The sequence below is a fragment of the Vipera ursinii genome (genome assembly GCF_947247035.1).
Source record: "Vipera ursinii genome assembly, chromosome: W".
In the NCBI taxonomy this organism is placed as follows: domain Eukaryota; kingdom Metazoa; phylum Chordata; class Lepidosauria; order Squamata; family Viperidae; genus Vipera; species Vipera ursinii.
This window is the reverse complement of record NC_139522.1, coordinates 279,585-295,542: the sequence shown is the minus strand read 5'-3', so window position 1 is coordinate 295,542 and position 15,958 is coordinate 279,585. Positions and strand designations below refer to the sequence as shown.

The 15,958-nt window shown below is 41.0% G+C and overlaps 1 protein-coding gene across 1 annotated transcript in view; it reads left to right on the top strand.

Moving 5' to 3' along the window:
• LOC310648204 (AP-2 complex subunit alpha-1-like) overlaps nucleotides 1-15,958 on the top strand; it is a 172,634-nt gene that overhangs the window by 62,582 nt on the left and 94,094 nt on the right. The window contains exon 3 of the mRNA XM_083375954.1: nucleotides 9,868-10,010. Coding sequence (XP_083232080.1) covers nucleotides 9,868-10,010 — 143 coding nt within the window. The remainder of the gene's footprint in view (nucleotides 1-9,867; nucleotides 10,011-15,958) is intronic.

Sequence of the window (15,958 nt, the reverse complement as noted above, 5' to 3'; positions counted from 1 at the left end):
AAGAAAATAGAAAGGAAGACTTATTCAAATGCTAAATGAAACTTTTTAGTCCCATATTTCTTCTGGATATATTCAATCCATTTTTCCCACTCCATAATATAGCGTTCTTGTGAATGATCTTTCAAATAAGCCGAGATCTTTGCCATTTCTGCCAGGTCAGAAACCTTTAAAGTCCATTCCTCTATAGTCGGCAATTCCTCCTTCTTCCAGTACTGACCTATTAAAAGTCTTGCTGCTGTAATTAAATTCAACATCAACTTAGTGTCCACAACAGTAGCTTCTGTAATTATACCCAGCAAAAAGAATTGCGGACAAAACTTTATCTTTTGCTTGAAGATCTTCTGCATATTCCACCAAATTTTTATCCAAAAAGCCTTAACCTTTTTACAAGTCCACCATATGTGAAAATATGTTGCATCTTCGTCACCGCACCTCCAGCATTTGGGCTGATAATTCGGATACATACTTGCAAGCTTTTTAGGATCTAAATGCCATCTATAAAACATTTTATAAAAGTTCTCTCTTAAATTTTGAGCTTGTGTAAATTTTACATTCCTCACCCAAATCTTTTCCCACGTGTCCATTGTAATAACTTCTTGGATATTTTGGGCCCATTTTATCATACAATCTTTAACAAGTTCTGTTTCTGAGTCAATTTCTATCAATGCAAGATATATCCGTTTGATATGTGCTGGACCCTGATTTCTAATTTGCTTTATCAGATTTTCATCAGTCATTGTAAAACCAGTTTTCTGATCTTCTTTCCACCTGGCCCGTAGCTGGATATATTGAAACCAAGTTTGAAAAACCATTGGATTTCTTGTAGACTAAGACATCAAGGAAGGGAAGTTGATTGTTAGCTTCTGTTTCCATGGTGAATTGTATTTTGGGGTGTAGGCTATTGAGGTGTGTGAGGAAGTCATCCAGTTTTTCTTTGCCGTGTGGCCAGATTACGAAGGTGTCATCTACGTATCTGAGCCAGAGTTTGGGTTTGTGGTTGGATTTTTCTAGAGCGAGGGTTTCAAAGTGTTCCATGTAGAGGTTTGCGATGACAGGTGAAAGGGATGATCCCATGGGTGCTCCTTCCATTTGTTTGTATCTTTGTCCATTGTAGATGAAGTATGTGTTTGATAGGCAGTGGTTGGTCAGATCTAGGATGTGTTTTGGGGGGGTTATATTTATTTAGGATAGCTGTCAAGGCTTCTTTGATTGGCACTTGGGTGAAGAGGGATACGACATCGAAGCTCACAAGTAGGTCACAGGGCTGTAAGTTTAGTTTACTTATGATCTCTATGAATTGGAATGAGTTTTGTACGTGTGAGGTGATGGAATTTGCGTAAGGCTGTAGTTGTTTGGCAAGAAATTTGGCTAGATTTTGTAGAGGTGAGCCTATGGAGCTGACTATGGGACTGAGTGGGGTTCCTTCTTTGTGTATCTTGGGCAAACCATAGAGCTTAGGACATCTGGATGATTTTTCTCTGGGAATGATTGTTTGCTGGATCTCTTCACTGATGGGGGTGGCTTTTATTTTGGATTTTGTGGTTTTTTCCAGGTAGGTAGTGGGATCTGTCTTGAGGAGTTTGTATGTGGAGTCTCGGAGTAGGTTGGATAATTTGGTATGGTAGTCAGATGAGTTCATTACCACCGTGGCGTTGCCTTTGTCTGCTGGCAGAATGATTATGCTGGTGTCTTTTTTTAGGTTAAGTAGTGCTGTCTGTTCCTCTTTGGGTAAGTTGCTTTTGGGTGGTTTGCTGGTGCAGAGGATGTTGGTAACTTCGAGTCTGACTTTGTTGGCGTCGTCAGGGTTAATTTTGGTCAGGCTGGATTCGACTCCGCATATAATGGTTTCCGTGGGAATGTGTTTGGGAGCGACTGCAAAATTAAATCCTTTAGACAGGACGTTGGTTTCGGCTTTGGTGAGAATCCTATCTGAGATGTTGTGCACAGTTTGTTTCATGTTTTGCTGTGAGAGAGGAGGGGTTTGTTTCTGGCGTTCCTTTAGTCTTCGGAGTTTATTGGTGTGTGTGTCTGTTTTGTAGGCAGTCTCTGTTTCAGCTCTCCAGACAGCGATTTGTTTGAATTTGTCCCAAAGTGTGGGGTGGATCTTGTTGCTGAGTTTGAGGTGAAGTGTGAGGAGGTCTCTGTTGACTCGGTCCAGGAGGAATCTTTTTGTGTGGAGTTCATTTCTGATTAGGGCCAGTTCAGTTCTTATCAGGATGCGTTTGATGGCTGCAGAGTTGGAGTGGAATTTCAATTGGAAGGATGTGGGGATTAAATTTTGATCTCGGCAGTTGCGTAGGAATGTGAGGTCACACAGAATGGAAGCTCTTTGTACTTCGAGTTTTTCGTAGGTCCTAGTTAGCTGGTGGATTTCCTCCCCGTAGAGGTAAGATATTTGTTTTCTGAGGTTTTCGCGGGTGTTTTATATATATATAATTTTTATAAAATAACATTCTTTAATATTTAGCAAACAGCATGTCTGGATTCATGTGTGTAAAAAACAATGATTAGTTTCTATATTTTCATAATAAGTTAATATGTTTCTTACATCTTTACTGCACCTGATAGTCTTCTTCTTACTAATACATATTTAATGTTACATAGTACATATCACTTTCCTTTCTCTCTAGCTTGTTTTTCTAGCCATTGATAAAAATTGTCCCATGTTCTAAAGTATACTGAATCCTCTTTCTCTTTTATCTTCAATGTCAATCTGTCCATTTCTGCACAATCTAAGATTTTCTTAATTAATTCTTCGTCCATTGGTAGGTTTTCATTTTTCCAATATTGAGCAAATACTATTCTTGCTGCAGTTAATACATGTAAAATTAAGTATATACATTATTTCTCATAGTTTCCTACTATTATGCCTAATAAAACTATTCTGGCTTAAAGACTATATGTTTTTTAATCATTTTCTCTAACCATATGTATATTCTTGACCAAAATCTTTTAGTTTGACTCAGCCTTCCATCCTTCCGAGGTAGGTAAAATGAGGACCCAGATTGTTGGGGGCAATAAGCTGACTTTGTAATAATGCCGCTTGGGGGGTGTATGAAAGCCCTAATAAGCAGGCATATACATAGAATGAAGGCTACTGCTAAGCTTGTAAGCCGCCCTGAGTCTTCGGAGAAGGGCGGGATATAAATGGAATTAAAATAAATAAATAAATAAATAAATAATAGTTTTTGGGCATGTCCACCAGGTATGATAGTAAGTACCTGGTTTTTGTTTACATTTCCAACACTTATTAGACATATTTTTAAACTTTTTTGCTAATCTCACCAGTGTTAAATGCCATCTATAAAACATTTTGTATAAGTTTTCTTTATATGTTGCCACTTTTGTTATTTTAGAGTTTCTTTCCCATAAGCTTTGCCACTTTTCTTATTCTGTATTATATCCAAAGTTCTTTGCCCATATTATCATTGTTTCCTCTTCCATCTTTAAGCTTAGCAAATATTTGTAAAGTTTTTAAATCAGTTTTTCATTTGTTTTCAGCAATATCTGGTCAAATTCTGTCTGTTCTTTGTAAAATCCCGTTGTTTTAACATCTCTTTCGTATCTCATTTGAATTTGCAAATATGGCCACCATGATAAATCAGTACCCTGCTCTTCTAAATCTTGTCTACACTTCAATTTCCCTTCATTGTCCAAAATATCTTTATAGGTCGCAACTTTCTCGTAGTTAATCAAGTTTGAGTAAGCAAACACTTTCATTGTTGAAAGCCGTCCAGGTATTTTAATATAAATTTTTATTTTTTCCCATTCTAAGAAAAGTGCATTTCTTATAAAGTGCTATTGAAAGTATCTATGTAATTTATTCTTTCCATACCACAGAAAGGCATGCCATCCCAATTGTAGGTCATGCCCCTCTAGGTATAATAATCTTTTGTCTCTAAGCATTATCCACTCTTTTATCCATGTTAATATAGTTGCTTGGTAATGTAATGTCCAGTCCAGCAGTCCAAGTCCTCCATTTTCTTTTGCTTCTTGTAACATTTTCAGTTTAATTCTGGCTTTTTTTCCTTGCCAAATAAATTTCAGTATTATTGTGTTTAGTTCATCAAAAAAGGTTTTACCCAATATTATAGGTATTGTTTGAAATAAAAAGAGTATTTTTGGTAAGATACTCATTTTCACTGTTGCTATTGTCCCCAGCATTAAAAGTTGTAAGTTTTTCCACTTTTCCAAATCCAATTTTATTTGTTTTAACCATCTTAAGTAATTATCTTCTTTTATTGTTGCACATCGTGCTGTTAAATGGATTCCCAAATATTTAACTTTTTTAACTATTTGGAGGTTTGGTTTTTTTTGCTAGTTGATTTTTTTGTTTTTCTGTAAGATTTTTAGTTAACACTTTAGTCTTTTCTCTATTTATTTTCAACCCTGCCATTTCTCCAAATTGTTCTATTTTCTCCATAAGATTGACGCTTGTTTCAAGCGGTTCTTCTAAAAACAAAATCATCTGCAAATGCTTATAGTTTATATTTTTCATCTTTTATCTCCAGTCCTTTAATTTCTATATCTTGTTTGATGTTTCTATACAATACTTCCAGTGTTAATATAAATAGTAATGGGGATAGTGGACATCCCTGTCTTGTGCCTTTTTTAATATTAAAATTTTCTGTAAAATCTCTATTTACAATTACTTTAGCTGTTTGTTCATTATAAATTGTTTTGATTATGTTTATAAAATTTCCTCCAAAGTTGATTTCTTCTAGTTGCTGGAACATGAATTGCCAATTTACGTTATCAAATGCCTTCTGTGCATCTAGAAATATTAATGCCATGTGTTTCCCTGGGTGGGTTTCATAGTACTCCAAAACATCTAGAATCATTCTTGTTATTTTTTTATTTGTCTTTTAGGTAAAAAGCCATTTTGGACTGTTTGTATAAATTCAGTCAGAAATTTCTTTAATCTTTCTGCTATTATTGAGGAAAAAAATTTATAATCTACGTTTAATAAAGATATCTGTCTATAATTTTTTATTTGTGACAAGTCAGAATCTTCTTTAGGTATTAAAGTAATATTAGGTTCTGTCCATGTATTTGGTATTTTAGCCTCCAAAAGTATTTCATTACACAGTTCTTTCATTATTGGGCTTAATATATTTGCAAAGTTTTGTAAAGCAGGGCTTTTCAACTTTTTCAGCCATTGTACCACTTTTAGGATATGGCAATATCCGAGTACCGCCAGTCGCCTAGCAAGGTGTCAAAAACTTGATGACCAAAAAGAAAAAAGTGATGAAGTACAGGGAGTCCTCGACTTACAACAGTTTGCTTAGTGACTGTTCGAAGTTACAATGGCACTGAAAAACGTGCCTTCCAAGCCACAGCCGAGCAAGACACCTGCCTGCCCACCTGGTGGCGCTCTTCCTCCTGTCCGAGGTTTCAATTGTTGTGAGCATTTCTGTTGAGGATTGGCAGTGGGGGTGGGGTGGGGGGGTGTTTGGTTTTTATTCCCCTCATCTGCTGGGTGGTTGCAGCAGGTTTTGGTCACTTCACATGACCCTGGGACACTGTGACCGTCATAAATATGAATCAGTTGCCAAGCATCTGAATGTAAATCACAAGACCCTGGAGATGCTGCAACATTCCAGCTGATCGGCGCTTCAGGATCAGCACTGAGCTCCAGCTGGATCTTGGCGCTGATCCTGGCACTTCCATTGAGCCCTGACAGCCCTGCAGTGCCAGCCATCTCTTGTTCAGGCTTGTGCGGTGCTACCACCGCTTCAGCTAATTCCCCTCCCCTGCTACCACTTTTCTAGGATGGTCGCGTACCACCTGCCAGGTGCGAATGTACCACAGGTGGTACCCGTACCACTGGTTGAAAAGCCCTGTTGTAAAGGATTTGTAAAGTTCTGCAGGTAGTCCATCTGGGCCCAGGGTCTTGTCATTTTTTTGCCTTTTTATGGCCTCTGTTATCTCCATCATTGATATTTTCCCATTTAATATGTTTTGAATATTCTCTGAAAATTTTGGTAGATCTGCTTTTTTTAAGTACTGCTGTATTTTTTCTTTGGAAGTTTCCTCTGTATCATAAAGTGTCTCATAAAAATCTTTGATGATTTTCTTATTGTATTATTATGAAATTGTAATTCACCTTTTGAATCTTGCAACTTATTTATCAGTCTTTTCTCTTTTTCTTTTTTCAGTTTATGTGCTAAACATCTCCCCGGTTTGTTAACATTTTCAAAGAAGTTCTGTTTAGCCCTTTTAATTTGTTGGGCCATTGTTTCCGCCTCTACAAGGTTTAATTTATGTTTTATTATTTCCATTTGTTTTTAAGTGTTTTCTTTTGTGGGTCTATTTGTAATTCTAATTCTAATTTATGGTTTTGATGATTAGAAAGAACAAGTTATAGGAAGAAGGGGATTATGATGTACAGGTGAAACTCAAAAAATTAGAATATCATACAAAAGTTCATTTATTTCAGTAATGCAATTTAAAAGGGGAAACTAATATATGAGATAGACTCATTACATGCAAAGCAAGCGAGTTCAAGCCGTGATTTGTCATAATTGTGATGATTATGGCGTACAGCTCATGAAAACCCCAAATCCACAATCTCAGAAAATTAGAATATTACATGCAATCAATAAAACAAGGAGTGTACATAGAACAATATCGGACCTCTGAAAAGTATAAGCATGCATATGTACTCAGTACTTGGTTTGGGCCACTTTTGCAGCAATTACTGCCTCAATGAGCATGGCATGGAAGCTATCAGCCTGTGGCACTGCTGAGGTATTATGGAAGACCAGGATGCTTCAATAGCGGCCTTCAGCTCTTCTGCATTGTTCGGTCTCATGTCTCTCATCTTTCTCTTGGCAATGCCCCATAGATTCTCTATGGGGTTCAGGTCAGGCGAGTTTGCTGGCCAATCAAGCACAGTAATCCCACGGTCATTGAACCAGGTTTTGGTGCTTTTGGCAGTGTGGGCAGGTGCCAAGTCCTGCTGGAAAATGAAGTCAGCAGCCCCATAAAGCTCGTCTGCGGAAGGAAGCATGAAGTGCTCCAAAATCTCCTGGTAGACGACTGCGTTGACCCTGGACTTAATGAAGCACAGTGGACCAACACCAGCAGATGACATGGCTCCCCAAATCAACACAGACTGTAGAAACTTCACACTGGACTTCAAGCATCTTGCAGTGTGTGTCTCTCCATTCTTCCTCCAGACTCTGGGTCCTTGGTTTCCAAATGAGATGCAAAAGTTGCTCTCATCAGAAAAGAGGACTTTGGACCACTGAGCAACAGACCAGGTCTGTTTTTCTTTAGCCCAGGTAAGACGCTTCTGACGTTGTTTGTTGTTCAGGAGCGGCTTGACAAGAGGAATACGACATTGGAAGCCCATGTCCAGGATCCATCTGTGTGTGGTGGCTCTTGATGCACTGACTCCAGCCTCAGTCCACTCCTTGTGAAAGTCCCCAACACTTTTGAATGGCCTTTTCCTGACAATCTTCTCCAGGCTGCGGTCATCCCGGCTGCTTGTGCACCTTTTTCTTCCACATTTTTCCCTTCCACATAACTTTCTATTAATGTGCTTTGATACAGCACTTGGGGAACATCCAACTTCTTTTGCAATTACCTTTTGAGGCTTTCCCTCCTTATGGAGGGTGTCAATGATGGTTTTCTGCAGAACTGTCAGGTCAGCAGTCTTCCCCATGATTGTGATTCCTACTGAACCAGACTGAGAGACCATTTAAAGGCTCAGGAACCCTTTGCAGGTGTTATGGCTTAATTAGCTGATTAGAATGGGAAACTTTGAGCCTAGAATATTGCACCTTTTCACAATATTCTAATTTTCTGAGATTGTGGATTTGGGGTTTTCATGAGCTCTAAGCCATAATTATCACAATTATGAAAAATCACGGCTTGAACTACTTGCTTTGCATGTAATGAGTCTATTTCATATATTAGTTTCCCCTTTTAATTTGCTTTACTGAAATAAATGAACTTTTGCACGATATTCTAATTTTTCGAGTTTCACCTGTAATCTTAGAGAAAGAGGTTTGAGTAGAATTGTATGTATAACTGCAGAGTGGAAAATCAGAAACCACTTCTTTATATATATTTTCAGGTTTGTGTTCTGTTCTTTTTCTTTTTTCTATCTCCTTTTTTGGTTGCTTCTTTTCCTTTCTTTTGTTTGCTTTTTCACATTTACTATAGTTTTTTCTTTGAGAGAAAGAGAAACAAAAGAGAAAAAGTTTATAAAGAAGCAGCTTCTGATTTTCTTAACAGCAGTTACTTCAGGTGTGGGAAGCCAAGAATGACATATGTAAAAGTTCAAAGCAGTTTCTTTATTGTATGCTCACCCATAGACAAAATCTTGCCATAGTAAGGCATACTTTTAAATGCTGAAAAGAAATTAGGGAGGATCCCACCTGTACTACTACCTGCATAGCACCAATTCAAGGCTGAGGTTTTCTTTACTCCTCCCTCTCTTAACTCAGCGCCAGATTCCACCACAGTTACAAGTACATTTATATTTTATCCTCTCTCTCTAAGGTTGCAACATAATCTCCTTCTTTCCATGATCTACCCTTTCTAATAAACTCATAAATTACAAGTTCATTTTTTTCTTTTTTCAGCAAAAAGTCTATGAGGGGTTTCTAGTCACTAACAAATGTGGTTATTGTTCTTTCTCTTATCAGACAAGTCACTTTTGTCATCTCTGCTAATTCTGTCATCTTCACCAGCCATTCCTCCATTGTGGGTATTTCAGAGTCTTTCCATTTTTCTGTATATAATAGTCTCACAACAGTTTTCATATGCAAAAATAATATTTCATAACTCTTTTCTAATTGCCTATCCATTAGTCCCAGGAAGAAAAGTTATGGATTCAATTAATATTAATCTTGAAAATTCTATGTGTCTTTGAACTCAAAATTTTCTGGCTTTTTACAAGTCCACCAGGCATAATAAAATGACCTTTCATGTATTCCACATTTCCAACACAGGTTTGAAGTACTTTTATACATTCTGGATAAATTTTCTGGAGACATGTACCAGTGGTACATCATTTTATAAAAATTACCTTGACAGGACAACTGTCAAAATGGTGGAAAGAAAAGTACTATTAGACAATCACAATGGAACACAAGAGTGACTTTTTGCCCCAAATTTCAAATTAAAATACATTCTTTTTTTTTCTACTGTAAATCTTTCAATCATTGTTAGGGTTTGGGATTGTGAAGAATTCAGTTGCTGTCAAACATTGGTCTGCACATTGCATCAGAAATGGGTTTTCTAATATTCCTGCAAATAGTATTATTTTCTTATTGGTGTGTACCCATATGAATGCATTCACTGATGTCGATAGAAGCAAGCACTTTTTTTTCCATCAGATTGTAAGTGAATGGAGAAAAAGAGAACTCTCTGTTCTTCCTTGCTTCATTGGCCAGAGTAGTTGAGAATTGATGGGAAGTGTTAATCAAGGTCTTTGCTGTTCCCCAATGTGAATTCTGTGGTAAAAAGAATTTCCAAGCCTATTGGCGGTTTCATTTCTGCCATTGGGATATTTGATGAAGTAGTAGGACTTGCCTAGTCTCAGCATCCCATCCTAAAGGTGGAGAATCAGAGCAGAATATTGTGTGACTTATAGCAGCCTCCCAAACTGGGCCTCCAGAAGAGTAGTAGAAAAGAGTAGTCTACCAGGAAATTTGAGGGGTCATATAAAAAGGAAAACAGGAAGATATTTCCTGTGACCTTGACTTCTGGTGACAAAATGGTTTTCTGGGTACTTGTAGAAGAACACCAGGGTGCTGTTGTAGCTGTCCTCTCAGCTGCCTTGCAGATACCTCTCTCCTTCCAGCAGGTCAAGTGACCTTGCCCCACTTCCCACCTGTCACTCTCATCTCTCAGGAGATAAAGCCTTGGATGGTTACAGCAAGAAGAAATATGTCTGCAAGCTGCTTTTCATCTTCCTGTTGGGCCATGACATCGACTTTGGGCACATGGAGGCCGTCAATTTGCTCAGCTCCAACAAATATACAGAAAAACAAATTGTGAGTAAGCCCAAGGATAGTGTGATCTTTAAAAAAAATCCTGGATTTTACTCTCTCATTATTTTGATTTTACATGTGAAAAGTAAATGACAATAGTGTACCTGATAGATTTCAGCTGAAGAGAAAAGGCTATGACATGAAGTTTGGAAATTTCTGATTATGAATATATGCATTACATTTACTTTAACCTATTTATCTTCCAATGTAACATATGTTCTGCCCATATTTATTTAATACCCACAACAAACCTTTCAGTTTGAATAAGAGTATAATTGGTACAAGATCCATCTGGATTCTATTAAACCTAGTCTGACACTCTAACTATACACCGTGCTAGTTCCAGGGTTGTACAGTCAAATGGCTGGGTTCATGCAGCATGCTACACCTTAAACACAATTCCTGCATATACATTTGCCTAAACAAGAAAGTATATTGTGGCTTAATGTGATGGCTTAGTTCACACCTACTATGGCACTGCCTTGGTTCCTGCAAGACACTGAATGAAAAAAAAAACAAGTTACAAAACTCAGGTGCACAACCTTCTTCTAGCTTCACTCTTCACAATCGTATGGATTGTTGCCATCCAAAATCAATCTTTCCATCTTGATTGCTATTTTATGTGAACTAAGCCTCAGTGGGGATTTGAGCCCGGGGTCTCTCTACTCCATTCTTTCCTCTTTCCTATCTTTGTTACAAGATGCATTCTTTCTCCTTGAATTTGGAACCATTCTGATAAGGAGATGGGAAATATTATTCACTAATAAAGCAGTAGCTGAGCTTGTTGAAAGTTGAAGAGAAGGAAAAAATACAGGTAATTCCCGAGTTACGAGCATTCACTTAACGCTCATTTGAAGTTATGTGATCAGCACCCCCTAGTGTTTACGAGCAAATCCCAAAATTACGACTATTGCAGCACCACAGCAGTCGTTTGCCCTTACGAGCAACTGCAGAGGCTCTGCAATCTTCACCCTATTCCTCTCCCCACTCCCCACAACTGCTTCCCCCTCCCTTCCTGCCACGCCGGACTCACTTACCTTGCGAAATCTGTCTCCTCTCTGCTGCAGTTTCTTTCTCTTTGAGGGAGAGGAGAGTTGGCTTGGAAATGCTTTTTGCGCTGACAATGGAAGCTCCTGGGTGCCGTTGTTCTGTACCAGCCTGCTACCGGCCCTGCAGAAAAGGCAGGGACAACCCCTTTTACAAGAAGGCAAGAGGCTGGAACTAAGCCTGCCAAATTTATTAACATAAAACGGAGCAAAACAAGACACGAACCATGAAACAGGAGCTATTCAAGCGGTTGCCTTCAGCAAACCAGCCCTCCCACGCATTCCCCTTTTATACAGTTCAGGGCGTGGCTTCTTTCTGCCTCCTTCCGAGGTGCCCCATTGCCTTCCTCTGTTTACTCCTGGTTGACTGCCTCCTGCGTCGGGTGTCCTTGAACAGGGCCAGCTGTGGGTCATCTTCATCCACGCTGTCAGGCTCACACAGCAGGGTCTGTGTCGTGACCAGGTGGGAGAGGCCTGGCTGAGGGCTCTCATCAGCAAGCTCTCCAACCCCCTCAGCAAGCTCTTCAACACCCCCCTCCTCCTCCTCTGAGTCGTCCGACCCAACTGCCGAACCCACAGGCTGACCCTGAATCACAACACTATCCCGCACCGCAGGGCCCTTCCCCTGGGTCTGCCAATCCGGATGCGGTCGGGATGGAAATTGTTCATGAAAAGCGGTCACCAACGCAGGGGCATGAACGGCGGTCACGTCTTCCCAGGTGAAGTCCTCTGGTCTGTAACCTTTCCATTCAATCAGGTACTGGAAACGACCTTTCAGCCAACGGGAGTCCCTGATGCTGGCGACCTCGTACTCGGGGGTGCTGTCTCCATCACAAGGTCCTGATGGAGGTTCCGCTCGGCGGAGTGGACAGGCCGGTTGCTCGGGGACCAACAGAGACCGATGAAAAACTGGGTGCACGCGCAGGGAACGTGGCAGAGTTAAGCGATAGGCGACCGGATTGATGATACCCTCGACTGGGAACGGTCCTAAATATCGGTGATCTAATTTTCTCACCGGCCGTGTTGACGGTAGGTTCCTGGTGGACAACCAGACCTGATCTCCCACCGATAGTGGAGGCGTATCCCGCCTTGACCGATCAGCAAACTTTTTGTAATCGGCCTTGGCCTTCTCTAACTGACGTCGCACCAACCACTTCATGTAACTCTGCCATGAAGTCGTTCGCTGCCGGTTCCGGTGAGTCCACGGGAGAAAGGGGGAAAAACCGGGGGTGATATCCCACATTGGCCAAGAACGGTGTCATCTGTGTGGAGGTGTGCTGCGAATTGTTAAATGCAAACTCAGATATGGCCAGATAGTCCACCCAATTGTTTTGCTGCAGATTGACGTAGCAGCGCAGATATTGTTCCAGGATACCGATGACCTTCTCGGTTCCCCCGTCAGTTTGAGGATGATGCACGGACGAGAGGCAAATCTTGATATCCAACGCATGCATCAACTCCTGCCAGAAGCGGGCTGTAAACTGGGCCCCCCTATCAGAGACTACTCTATCAGGGAGGCCGTGCAGCCGAAACACCTGCTGAATGAACATACGACTAGTGGCGCGGGCTGATGGTAAGCCGCGACAGGGGATGAAGTGCGCCATCTTGGTCAGCATGTCCACCACCACATACACTGTCGTAAAACCAGAGGATGGGGGTAAATCCATCAAGAAGTCCATGGACACAGCCCCCCAGGGTCTTTTGGGTGTCGGCAAGGGCTGCAGTAATCCAGGCGGGGCCCCTGTCGCTGACTTGGCCTGTCTGCATGGGATGCAGGAGGTGACATAGGACTGGACGTCGTGTCGGACTCGGGGCCACCAGAAGGTACGGGAGACCAGGTTCAGGGTCTTGAACAGGCCAAAATGCCCCGCTGCCGGGTTATCGTGACACTGGCTGAGGATGAGTCCCCTGAGTGGCCCTCCCGGAACGTAGAGCCGGTCACGATAATACAAGAGTCCATCCGTGACCGTCCAAGGAGAATCTGGCCCCACCTCCTCCTTCCGCTGAGCCACCCACACCTCCTGCTGCTGTGCCTCACGGATCCGAGCCCGTATATCAACCGGCTCCCGCACCGCAGCAAAAGACTCGACGGGGATCACTGTCCTGGGCAGAAGCTTGTCTTCCACTCAGGAATATTCAGGCTTCCTGGACAGAGCATCCACTCTTTGATTGTGCCCACTAGGTATGTACCGAACTCAGAAGTCGAACCTCGCAAAGAAAAGAGACCACCGGGCTGATCCGACTTCCGGTGGCTGTGCGGCGCCGGAGACAGCCTTCCCGGGCTGCCCGCGGCTCAGCTGAGTGATTTTCGCCCGAAACAGCGCCGATCAGCTGTTCGGGCGAATTTGAAGCCCCCTCCTCGGGAGAAGAGGAGGGGGTGAGGCCCCAGGTAGGGGTCGAGTTCTCCGGGGCCGCCTGAGCTTGGAGCTTGGGCGGCTGAAGGATTGAACTCCCCCGAAGCCTGGGTCGCTCCCAGCTGGCCAGCGTCTCTGCTCCGGATTTCTTGGAGCAGAGCCAGGCGTCTGCGACCACCCCTGCCTGAAGGAAGGACTATGGAGTAATAAGAGCAGGCAGAGCGGTACAAGAGGAAAAGGTGAAGAGGATTATTTTATTTTACTCTCGAGCTTGATGGACTTTTTTAAACTTAAAGTGAAAGTGCGTCACAATTGAAAGTAAAAGATGGCGGCTAAACCTCCCCCTAAAACTCTTCGGAGTGGTGGAACTTCTCCGGTGCAACAATCATCATTGCAGGCGTTGCATCCTCCTGATGTATTGACACCGAAGGACTTACGAGAGGCTCTTGAAAAACATGCCCAGGTAATTTTGGAATCAATGGGTGATAAATTTGCACAGATGGAGGAGAAATTGGAGAAATTGGAGGAGAGAATGGAAGAGAGGATGGAACAGAAGTTCAGCGTGATGAAGGTAGACATTTTGTCTTCAGTGCATAAAGTGGCGGAATGTGTGGAAGATTTGGATGAAAAAGTGGATGATTTGACTCAAAAGAATGCCATATTAGAAGCAAAAGTACTGGAGAATGAAGATTTAAGAGACAAAATGGAAAGAGAATTAAGTCTTGCTCAATATTACCAGATGCAGTTTGCTGTTAGAATCAGAGGCTTAAAAGAGAATATTAAGGAAGATTTAAAGCAGCTGGTTTCTGAGGCTCTCGAAGTGGTATTGAATCAGCCAGCATCTGAAATAAGAGGAGGTATGGATAAAGTGTTCCGTGTGAATTCATGGATTGCTAGACAGAGAAAGTTGCCTAGAGATGTGGTGGTTTACTTTGCAAAAAGGGAAATTAGAGATGAAGTTATACAGGCTGCCTATGATGCTAAAGTTGTGATTGCTGATCAAGAAGTCTTGGTTCTAAAAGAAATTCCTCCAAAGATTTTAAGGAGAAGGAAGGATTTTACATTTCTTGTGCAAGAGCTCAAGCAACGAGATATAAGGTTCAGATGGGAGATTCCAGTTGGGTTGATGGTGATGCATGAAGGTAAAAGGTACCGGTTGGTTACTGTGAAGCAAGCGCGTGATTTTTACAATAACGTTTTAAAAGCAACCCCATTAACACTTCTGGAAGCTGCAAAGGGATCTGGAGAAGGAGAACATCAAGAGGCTGAAGTAGAGGAAAACGGTGCTGGAGGAGATCAAGCTATAACTTCTTTGGATGATCCTAGAGAGCAAAGGGTAACGCGTGCGGCTTTAAAACAATCAAAAAAAATAAAAGAACAAGACCAGCAAAAGTCTTTGGAACTTCCACAACGTACTTACAGCCAAGCAGTGGGAGGAGCACGGCCTAAAGAAGATAGTTCTATCAAAGCAGTGCTCCAAGAGCTTTGGGAGGATATGCATGGCAACTAAATTTTTAACTTGGAACGTTAATGGACTAAATTCACCACAGAAGAGGAAGAAAGTTTTTCAATATTTAAAACAATTCAAGATAGATGTTATATGTTTGCAAGAAACGCATATTAGAGTTGTGGATCAAAAGTATTTATCGAACTCAAGGTTGGGTACGCAATTTGTTGCTTCTGCAATGAATAAGAAAAATGGAGTGGTTGTTTATGTTAAAAGTGCCTTAACAGCAGACTTAATTGAAGCAGATAAGCATGGAAGATATGTTATGATAGAGCTGCTGTTAGAAGGTAAAAAGACGCTTTTAGTTGGATTATATGCTCCTAATCAACAAGCTGACTTTTTTAGTTTACTTCACACAAAGCTTACCCAGTTGGATTATAAATCTTTTATTTTTATGGGGGACTGGAATGGTGTTTTGGATGTACAGATGGACAAGGCTGGAGCTTTTAAGCGCATCCCAAGTCATGCTAGACTGCCTAAATCTTTTTTTGAAATGAAGAATGACTTGGAACTGCGAGATATTTGGCGTGAGAGACATTTGCAGGAAAAGGATTATACTTTTTATTCTGACAGACATCAATCTTTTTCTAGGATTGATTTTATTTTGTTGACTAATGATTTTTTTTTGAGGACTAAAAAGGTGAAGATTTGTGCAAGAACTATCTCTGATCATAGTCCAGTTTGGTTAGAGATTGATAAGGAGAATAGAGACAGGCGCTCGTGGCGCGTAAATGAGAATTTGTTTAGAAATCAGAGAAATGTGGAAGAATGCAAACAGCGGATGAAGGATTTTTTTGAAATTAATATGAATAAGGGCACCTCTATGGATATGGTTTGGGATGCTAGCAAGGCCTACATGAGAGGGGTGTTGATATATATGAATAATAAACATAGACGTGCTGTGGAAGCTAGGAGGAAAGAACTGGAGAATGAAATAAAGGAAAAAGAAAAGGCTTTGATTTTGAATTCAGAGGATGTGAAGACTAAGGAGGCTATTAAACTGTTAAGAGGACAATTTGATAAATTAATGGCTGACCAAGTGGC